Raw genomic sequence first — 11,088 nt, 5'->3', positions numbered from 1 at the left:
ATTTTAAATCTTACTGAAGGCAAAGCATGGGGTGGCCGGGTACCAGGATCCAAAATGGCAGCCATCTTACTTCCCAATACCAACGCCGGGCTCCGGTGACTGTGGGCAGACCGTTCTGTCCCCAGCAATAGTGGGAGCTGCGCACCTGTGAGAGTGGGAGAGCAAGTGCTCCCGCTTGAGCCAAAGCGCTTCCAAGTCAGGTGTCCATAGCATGCAGGAAAGACTGGGCGCACTTATCCCCAGAATACAGCCCATGGCTTCAGCAGTGTCACTAGGCTGCAGCAGTGAACAGTGCCCAGAGTGAGCGGAGCGAGCGGCTTTAGGACAGTAGGAGTGGGGGACTTAATAGATTGGGTCTTGGTCCCAGCAGCGGCTGAGAGCTATTAGGTAGGGTAGATAAGAAGCCACTTAGTGAGGAGAGCTCCAGAAAGAACGTCTGGATTGACCTCGCCCCTCTTATTTATTATTTTATATACTAACGGGTGACAGGTGTGGTACATCCCTGCAAAGGCAGATCCAATCTCTTTCTTATCAGACTCTGCTGTCTTCCCTGCACTCTCACTCAGATGTTCACTGCTGCCTGTAGCACACGTATGAGAAGCAGAAGTATGGCAGAAGCTGTATAGATTCTGATATGTAATTATCTGTATCATACTTACTGTACACACATCATTCTTATTACTATTGAGAGAATAGAGGTAAGACACTGATGATGGAGGTGTAAACATGGATTATAACTTAGCAGATGATGATTACAGGGTATTATATGTAAAGTACCTTGTACCACACCTACTCTGCTGTAGCAATATACCTTATATAAGGGTGAGTAACACATGTACAGGCTTACCAGAGTATGAGCACACACATAAAGGAATGCTACCTTACTAATGCTTCCAGGAGTAACGTTAGGAGACATTTCTCTGATCCATCAGCTCATATGACTGATGTTATTGTTCATCTAGAATCTCCAATTCGTACAATATGTCCCCATCCATTGTTTTACATTGGTGCTGACATAGGACTTGCCGAGTGACTACATCTCCATTTATACTTCATGGTTAGTTACCAGTACAAGAGAGAGATATATCTAAGTCTTATTATACTTTCTCTAACGTCCTAGTGGATGCTGGGGACTCCGTCAGGACCATGGGGAATAGCGGCTCCGCAGGAGACAGGGCACAAAAGCAAGCTTTTAGGATCACATGGTGTGTACTGGCTCCTCCCCCTATGACCCTCCTCCAAGCCTCAGTTAGGTTTTTGTGCCCGTCCGAGCAGGGTGCAATCTAGGTGGCTCTCTTAAAGAGTTACTTAGAAAAAGTTTTTAGGTTCTTTATTTTCAGTGAGTCCTGCTGGCAACAGGCTCACTGCATCGAGGGACTTAGGGGAGAGATTTTCAACTCACCTGCGTGCAGGATGGATTGGATTCTTAGGCTACTGGACATAGCTCCAGAGGGAGTCGGAACACAGGGCTCGCCCTGGGGTTCGTCCCGGAGCCGCGCTGCCGACCCCCCTTGCAGATGCTGAAGATTGAAGAGGTCCGGAACCAGGCGGCAGAAGACTTTCAGTCTTCATCAGGTAGCGCACAGCACTGCAGCTGTGCGCCATTGTTGTCAGCACACTTCTCACAGCGGTCACGGAGGGTGCAGGGCGCGGGGGGGGCGCCCTGGGCAGCAATGTATAATACCTGTATGGCGAAAAATACATCACATATAGCCCTTGAGGCTATATGGATGTATTTAACCCCTGCCAGATATCTAAAACTCCGGAGAAGAAGCCAGCCGAAAAGGGGGCGGGGCCTATTCTCCTCAGCACACAGCGCCATTTTCCCTCACAGAAATGCTGGTGGGAAGGCTCCCATGCTCTCCCCTGCACTGCACTACAGAAACAGGGTTAAAACAGAGAGGGGGGGCACTGATTTGGCGATATGTACATATATTAAAATGCTATAAGGGAGGAACACTTATATAAAGGTTGTCCCTGGATAATTATAGCGTTTTGGTGTGTGCTGGCAAACTCTCCCTCTGTCTCCCCAAAGGGCTAGTGGGTCCTGTCCTCTATCAGAGCATTCCCTATGTGTGTGCTGTATGTCGGTACGTGTGTGTCGACATGTATGAGGAAAATGTTGGTGAAGAGGCGGAGCAAATTGCCTGTAATGGTGATGTCACTCTCTAGGGAGTCGACACCGGAATGGATGGCTTATTTATGGAATTACGTGATAGTGTCAACACGCTGCAAGCCGGTTGACGACATGAGAGGGCCGGCGAACAAATTAGTATCTGTCCAGGCGTCTCAAACACCGTCAGGGGCTGTAAAATGCCCATTTACCTCAGTTGGTCGACACAGACCCAGACACGGACACTGATTTCAGTGTCGACGGTGAAGAAACAAACGTATTTTCCTTTAGGGCCACACGTTAAGGGCAATGAAGGAGGTGTTACATATTTCTGATACTCCAAGTACCACAAAAAAGGGTATTATGTGTGAGGTGAAAAAACTACCTGTAGTTTTTCCTGAATCAGATAAATTAAATGAAGTGTGTGATGATGCGTGGGTTTCCCCCGATAGAAAATTATTGGCGGTATACCCTTTCCCGCCAGAAGTTAAGGCGCGTTGGGAAACACCCCTCAGGGTGGATAAGGCGCTCACACGCTTATCAGAACAAGTGGCGGTACCATCTACAGATAGGGCCGTACTTAAGGAGCCAGCTGATAGGAGGCTGAAAAATATCCTAAAAAGTATACACACACATGCTGGTGTTATACTGTGACCAGCGATCGCCTCAGCCTGGATGTGCAGAGCTGAGGTGGCTTGGTCGGATTCCCTGACTAAAAATATTGATACCCTTGACAGGGACAGTATTTTATTGACTATAGAGCATTTAAAGGATGCATTTCTATATATGCGAGATGCGCAGAGGGATATTTGCACTCTGGCATCAAGAGTAAATGCGATGTCCATATCTGCAAGAAGATGTTTATGGACACGACAGTGGTCAGGTGATGCAGATTCCAAACGGCACAAAGATGTATTGCCGTATAAAGGGGAGGAGTTATTTGGGGTCGGTCCATGGGACCTGGTGGCCACGGCAACTGCTGGAAAATCCACCGTTTTTTACCCTAAGTCACATCTCTGCAGAAAAAGACACCGTCTTTTCAGCCTCAGTCTTTTCGTCCCTATAAGAGTCATATCTGCCCAGGGATAGAGGAAAGGGAAGAAGACTGCAGCAGGCAGCCCATTCCCAGGAACAGAAGCCCTCCACCGCTTCTACTAAGTTCTCAGCATGACGCTGGGACCGTACAGGACCCCTGGATCCTACAAGTAGTATCAAAGGGGTACAGATTGGAATGTCGAGGCGTTTTCCCCCCTCGCAGGTTCCTGTAGTCTGCTGTACCAATGTCTCCCTCCGACAGAGAGGCAGTATTGAAAACAATTCACAAACTGTATTCCCAGCAGGTGATAATAAAATTACCCCTCCTACAACAAGGAAAGGGGTATTGTTCCACACTATATGGTGGTACTGAAGCCAGAAGGCTAGGTGAGACCGATTCTAAATCTGAAAAATTTGAACACTTACAAGGGTTCAAATCCAGATGGAGTCACTCAGAGCAGTGATAGCGAACCGGGAACAAGGGGACTATATGGTGTCCCGGGACATCAGGGATGCTTACCTCCATGTCCCAAAATTTGCTTTCTCACCAAGGGTACCTCAGGTTCGTGGTACAGAACTGTCACTATCAGTTTCAGACGATGCCGTTGGATTGTCCAAGGCACCCCGGGTCCTTATCAAGGTAATGACCGAAATGAGGATTCGTCTTCAAAGAAAATGGACGACCTCCTGATAAGAACAAGGTCCAGAGAACAGTTGGAGGTCGGAGTAGCACTATCTCAAGTAGTTCTACGACAGCACGGGTGGATTCTAAATATTCCAAAACCGCAGTTGTTCCGACGACACGTCTGCTGGTCCTAGGGATGATTCTGGACACAGTCCAGGAAAAGGTGTTTCTCCCAGAGGAGAAAGCCAGGGAGTTATCCGAGCTAATCGGGATCCTCCTAAAACCAGGAAAAGTGTCAGTGCATCATTGCTCAAGAGTCCTGGTAAAAATGGTGGCTTATTACGAAGCGCTTCCATTCGGCAGATTTCACGCAAGAACTCTTCAGTGGGATCTGCTGGACAAATGGTCCGGATCGCATCTTCAGATGCATCAGCGGATAACCCTATATCCAAGGACAAGGGTGTCTCTCCTGTGGTGGTTGCAGAGTGCTCATCTTCTAGAGGGACGCAGATTCGGCATTCAGGATTGGATGCTGGTAACCACGGAGGCCAGCCTGAGAGGCTGGGGAGCAGTCACACAGGGAAAAAATTTCCAGGGAGTGTGATCAAGTCTGGAGAATTCTCTCCACATAAATATACTGGAGCTAAGAGCAAATTTATAATGCTCTAAGCTTAGCAAGGCCTCTGCTTCAAGGTCAGCCGGTATTGATCCAGTGGGATAACATCACGGCAGTCGCCCACGTAAACAGAAAGGGCGGCACAAGAAGCAGGAGGGCAGTGGTCAAAACTGCAAGGATTTTTCGCTAGGCGGAAAATCATGTGATAGCACTGTCAGCAGTGTTCATTCTGGGAGTGGACGACTGGGAAGCAGACTTCCTCAGCAGGCACGACCTCCACCCGGGAGAGTGGGAACTTCATCTGGAAGTTTTCCGCATGATTGTGAACCGTTGGGAAAGACCAAAGGTGGACATGATGACGTCCCGCCCGAACAAAAAACGGGACAGGTATTGCGCCAGGTCACGAGACCTTCAGGCGATAGCTGTGGACGTCCTGGTAACACCGTGGGTGTAACAGTCGGTGTATGTGTTCCCTCTTCTGCTTCTCATAACCAAGGTATTGAGAATTATAAGACGTAGAGGAGTAAGAACTATTCTCGTGGCTCCGGATTGGCCAAGAGGGACTTGGTACCCGGAACTTCAAGAGATGCTCACAGAGGACTAATGGCCTCGGGAGCTAAGATGGGATTTGCTTTCAGCAAGAACCATGTCTGTTCCAAGAGGAACCGTGGCATCTGCCTCTAAGAAAGGACCTGCTCCAGCAGGGACCTTGTCTGTTCCAAGACTTACCGCGACTGCGTTTGACGGCATGGCGGTTGAACGCCGAAGCCTAAGGGAAAAGGCATTCCGGAAGAGGTCATACCTACCCTGGTCAAAGCCAGGAAGGAGGTGACCGCACAACGTTATCACCACATGTGGTGAAAATATGTTGCGTGGGTGAGGCCAGGAAGGCCCCACGAAAAAATTTCAACTAGGTCGATTTCTGCACTTCCTGAAAACAGGAGTGTCTATGAGCCTCAAATTGGGGTCCATTAAGGTTCAAGTTTCGGCCCTGTAGATTTTCTTCCAGAAAAAATTGGCTTAAATTCCTGAAGTCCAGACGTTTGTCAAGGGAGTATTGCATATACAGCCCCTTGTGTGCCTCCAGTGGCACCGTGGGATCTTAACGTAGTGTTGGGATTCCTCAAATCATATTGGTTTGAACCGCTCAAATCTGTGGATTTGAAATATCTCACATGGAAAGTGACCATGTTGTGGCCCTGGCCTCGGCCAGGCGATTGTCAGAATTGGGGGCTTTGTCTTAAAAAAGCCCATATTTGTTTTTCCATTCGGACAGGGCAGAACTGCGGACTCGTCCCCAGTTTCTTCCTAAGGTGGTGTCAGCGTTTCACCTGAAACAACATATTGTGGGCCTGCGGCTACTAGGGACTTGGAGGACTCCAAGTTGCTAGACGTTGTCTGGGCCCTAAAAATATATATATATATATATATATATATATATATATATATATATATATATATATATATATATATTTTTTTTTTTTTTCCAGGACGGCAGGAGTCAGAAAGTCTGACTTGCTGTTTATATTGTAGGCACCCAAAAAGCTGGGTGCTCCTGCTTCTAAGCAGACTATTGCTCGTTGGATTTGTAGTACAATTCAGCTTGCACATTCTGTGGCAGGCCTGCCACAGCCAAAAATGCCCATTCCACAAGGAAGGTGGGCTCATCTTGGGCGGATGCCCGAGGGGGTCTCGGCTTTAAAATTTTGCCGAGCAGCTACGTGGTCAGGGGGGAACACATTTGTAAAATTCTACAAATTTGATACCCTGGCTAAAGAGGACCTGGAGTTCTCTCATTCGGTGCTGCAGAGTCATCCGCACTCTCCCGCCCGTTTGGGAGCTTTGGTATAATCCCCATGGTCCTGACGGAGTCCCCAGCATCCACTAGGACGTTAGAGAAAATAAGATTTTACTTACCGATAAATCTATTTCTCGTAGTCCGTAGTGGATGCTGGGCGCCCATCCCAAGTGCGGATTGTCTGCATTACTTGTACATAGTTATTGTTACAAAAATCGGGTTATTATTGTTGTGAGCCATCTTTTTTAGAGGCTACTTCATTGTTATCATACTGTTAACTGGGTTCAGATCACAAGTTGTACGGTGTGATTGGTGTGGCTGGTATGAGTCTTACCCGGGATTCAAGATCCTTCCTTATTGTGTACGCTCGTCCGGGCACAGTACCTAACTGAGGCTTGGAGGAGGGTCATAGGGGGAGGAGCCAGTACACACCATGTGATCCTAAAAGCTTGCTTTTGTGCCCTGTCTCCTGCGGAGCCGCTATTCCCCATGGTCCTGACGGAGTCCCCAGCATCCACTACGGACTACGAGAAATAGATTTATCGGTAAGTAAAATCTTATTATTACATTTGTTATTGTGAGTGTTCTCAGGAGGGTGGACACAATGATCGTCTGATACACAATATTATAAAGCTTTCATTAAAAGTTATGTTTTATTATACACACACATTTACAATTAAGTGTCCCAGAAAGTCGTCTTCTCCTATTGTTTACAAGATTAATATTGTTACAGAAAATGTCACATTTCCATAATGTATTTTATTTCCAGCAGATGGACACACAAGCAGGAATATCTCAGAAGGACATCTAATGTTATCCCCGGATTGTGACATAAATGATAATGACAGTAGACATGATTCTTCAGGAGATAACCACATTACCCCAATTATGCATCCAGCTCTATCAGCTGATCCCTCTGATCCTGGGAAATATTCTCCTGATCACTCTGATATTGGTGCATCTGTTACAGCTCTGAGAGTAGATACAGTGTTTCCCTGTTCTATAGATGCCAAATGTTTTACACAGAACACAAAGCTTATTACCCATCAGACAGCTAAGGCAGGTGAGAATCCATTCCTATGTTCTGAGTGTGGGAAATGTTTTGCATGCAAATCAGATCTTTTTATACATCACAGAAGTCACACAGTTGAGAAGCCATTTCCATGTTCTGAGTGTGGGAAATGTTTTGCATACAAATCATATCTTGTTAAACATCACAAAAGTCACACAGGTGAGAAGCCATTTCCATGTTCTGAGTGTGGGAAATGTTTTACCCAGAAATCATATCTTGTTACACATCAGAGAAGTCACACAGGTGAGAAGCCATTTCCATGTTCTGATTGTGGGAAATGTTTTGCACACAAATCAGATCTTGTTATACATCAGAGACGTCACACAGGTGAGAAGCCATTTCCATGTTCTGAGTGTGGGAAATGTTTTACACACAAATCGGATATAGTTAAACATCACAAAAGTCACACAGGTGAGAAGCCATTTCCATGTTCTGAGTGTGGGAAATGTTTTACCCAGAAATCATATCTTGTTATACATCAGAGAAGTCACACAGGTGAGAAGCCATTTCCATGTTCTGATTGTGGGAAATGTTTTGCATACAAATCAGATCTTGTTATACATCGGAGATGTCACACAGGTGAGAAGCCATTTCCATGTTCTGAGTGTGGGAAATGTTTTGCACACAAATCAGATCTTGTTATACATCGGAGAAGTCACACAGGTGAGAAGCCATTTCCTTGTTTTGAGTGTGGGAAATGTTTTGTACAGAAATCACATCTTGTTAGACATCAGAGAAGTCACACAGGTGAGAAGCCATTTCCATGTTCTGATTGTGGGAAATGTTTTACCCAGAAATCAAATCTTGTTAGACATAACAGAAGTCACAGGTGAGAAGCTATTTTTTTGCTCTGAGTGGGAAATGTTTTATACGGATATCACAACTTGTTACACATCAGCGAAGTCACAGAGGTGAGAGGCCATTTCCATACTCTAAGAAATCAGCTCTTGTTGCACACAATAGACATCACTCGGGTGAGGAACCAATTTAATCTTCTGGAGTATACTTATCATTGCCATACATTGTTCTTCAAGGTGCTTATCCTATTTCCTATGCTTTTTGCATTATACATGCTACCGCAGGGTGAAATAATCAGATGTCATGTCCTCATCTACCACTGCTATGCAGATAACCTGTCTTTTGCTCCGGTTACTGAGATCCCAGTACCAATCCTAAATGGTTGTCTAGCTGAGCTCCAGGTGTGTTTGATGCCAGTTGGCTGTGACTCAGTCCTGGTGAAACAGGTCCTTATGATGGAAGCTCACCAACAAAGGGCAGGGCTACAGCTCAGCTTTACTACCAACCAGACTTACACTTGGGCGTTCAGAGTTACAAAATGCTGATCATGTGCGGAATCTTGGTGTCCTGCATGGTGGCGTGACACTTAGACATCAGGTATCGGCCACATTCAGATCCTCATCTGAGGAACATAGCCAGATTCCAGCACTTATTTCCCTCAGAAGATCTACCTACAGTTATTCATACACTTGTATCATCTCATATAGACTACTGCAACGACCTCTACCTGGGTCTCCCAGCAACATACACTGCTCAAAAAAATAAAGGGAACACTTAAACAACACAATGTAACTCCAAGTCAATCACACTTCTGTGAAATCAAACTGTCCACTTAGGAAGCAACACTGATTGATAATCAATTTCACATGCTGTTGTGCAAATGGAATAGACAACAGGTGGAAATTATAGGCAATTAGTAAGACACCCCCAATAAAGGAGTTCTGTAGGTGGTAACCACAGACCACTTCTCAGCTCCTATGCTTTCTGGCTGATGTTTTGGTCTCTTTTGAAAGCTGGCGGTGCTTTCATTCTAGTGGTAGCATAAGACGGAGTCTACAACCCACACAAGTGGCTCAGGTAGTGCAGCTCATCCAGGATGGCACATCAATGCGAGCTGTGCCAAGAAGGTTGCTGTGTCTGTCAGCGTAGTGTCCAGAGCATGGAGGCGCTACCAGGAGACAGGCCAGTACATCAGGAGACGTGGAGGAGGCCGTAGGAGGGCAACAAGCCAGCAGCAGGACCGCTACCTCTGCCTTTGTGCAAGGAGGAACATGAGGAGCACTGCCAGAGCCCTGCAAAATGACCTCCAGCAAGCTACAAATGTGCATGTCTACTCAAACGATCAGAAACAGACTCCATGAGGGCCCAACGTCCACAGGTGGTCGTTGTGCTTACAGCCCAACACCGTGCAGGACGTTTGGCATTTGCCAGAGAACACCAAGATTGGCAAATTCGCCACTGGTGCCCTGTGCTCTTCACAGATGAAATCAGGTTCTCACTGATCACATGTGACAGAGTCTGGAGACGCCAAGGAGAATGTTCTGCCCAAACATACTCCAGCATGACCGGTTTGGCAGTGGGTCAGTAATGGTGTGGGGTGGCATTTCTTTGGGGGGCCGCACAGCCCTCCATGTGCTCGCCAGAGGTAGCCTGACTGCCATTATGTACCAAAATGAGATCCTCAGACCCCTTGTGAGACCATATGCTGGTGCGGTTGGCCCTGGGTTCCTCCTAATGCAAGACAATGCTAGACCTCATGTGGCTGGAGTGTGTCAGCAGTTCCTGCAAGATGAAGGCATTGATGCTATGGACTGGCCCGCCCGTTTCCCAGACCTGAATCCAATTGAGCACATCTGGGACATCATGTCTCGCTCCATCCACCAACGCCACGTTGTACCACAGGCTGTCCAGGAGTTGGCGGATGCTTTAGTCCAGGTCTGGGAGGAGATCCCTCAGGAGACCATCCGCCACCTCATCAGGAGCATGCCCAGGCGTTGTAGGGAGGTCATACAGGCACGTGGAGGCCACACACACTACTGAGCCTCATTTTGACTTGTTTTAAGGACATTACATCAAAGTTGGATCAGCCTGTAGTGTGTTTTTCCACTTTAATTTTGAGTGTGACTCCAAATCCAGACCTCTATGGGTTAATAAATTTGATTTCCATTGATAATTTTTGTGATTTTGTTGTCAGCACATTCAACTATGTAAAGAACAAAGTATTTAAAAATAATATTTCATTCATTCAGATCTAGGATGTGTTATTTTAGTGTTCCCTTTATTTTTTTGAGCAGTGTAATTGCACCGTTTGTAGCTTGTACAGAATGCAGCAGCCAGGCTGTTACCTAACCAGCGCTTTCCTACCAATGAAACACCCATTCACTGCTCCCTGCACTGGCTGCCTGTAAGATGGTGACTATTACATAATCTTACTGACTCTCCCAGCCCTACATGACCAGGGTCCATGGTACCAGAAGCAGCTTCTGCCTCCTTACTGCCCAGCTTTCTTACTTCCACCTGCAGATGAAGGACTGTTACCAGCAGTATCAAGAGTCCTCATGCTGTGAGACAGGGTGGGGAGTGGGGGCTGCCGGAGGCACTGTGTGTGGGTAATATTGTCCCCAAGCAGCACTGAGGGGGCAGAGGGGAAGACGGTGGGTGGCAGTAGAGGGGGGACAGGGTGAGTAGCAGTAGTGGAAGGAGACAGCGGTGGCAGTAGTGGGGGAGACAGGGTGAGTGGCAGTAGTGGAGGGAGACAGGGCAGGTGGCAGTATTGGGGACAGGGTGGGTGACAGTAGTGTGGGGAGAGACAGGGCGGGTGCAGTAGTGGGGGGACAGAGTGGGTGGTAGTGGGGAGGAAAGGGGGGTTGCAGTAGTGGGGGATGATGGTAGATGGAAGGAGACAGGGCAGATGGCAGTAGTGGGGGGAGACAGGGTGGGTGGCAGTAGTGGGGGGGAGACAGGACGGGTGGCAGTACTGGGGGGGAGACAGGGCAGATGGTCACAGTGCAGTACCAGGGGCTGCTGGAGG

General features: G+C 47.3%; 1 protein-coding gene across 4 annotated transcripts in view; it reads left to right on the top strand.

Moving 5' to 3' along the window:
- The window catches only part of LOC134984263 (oocyte zinc finger protein XlCOF22-like), a 55,445-nt gene extending 44,589 nt beyond the window's left edge, over positions 1 to 10,856 (top strand). For 3 of the 4 annotated variants that reach the window (XM_063949891.1, XM_063949888.1, XM_063949889.1), the window contains exon 7: positions 6,957 to 10,856. In XM_063949891.1, the coding sequence (XP_063805961.1) occupies positions 6,957 to 8,092 (1,136 nt within the window). In that variant the 3' untranslated portion in view covers positions 8,093 to 10,856. The remainder of the gene's footprint in view (positions 1 to 6,956) is intronic. The other variant, XM_063949890.1, reaches the window with a different exon arrangement.
- The last annotated feature ends 232 nt before the right edge of the window (positions 10,857 to 11,088 follow it).

Source organism: Pseudophryne corroboree (assembly GCF_028390025.1).
Source record: "Pseudophryne corroboree isolate aPseCor3 chromosome 3 unlocalized genomic scaffold, aPseCor3.hap2 SUPER_3_unloc_45, whole genome shotgun sequence".
Taxonomy (NCBI): Eukaryota; Metazoa; Chordata; class Amphibia; order Anura; family Myobatrachidae; genus Pseudophryne; species Pseudophryne corroboree.
This window is presented reverse-complemented; position numbering and strand designations above follow the sequence as displayed.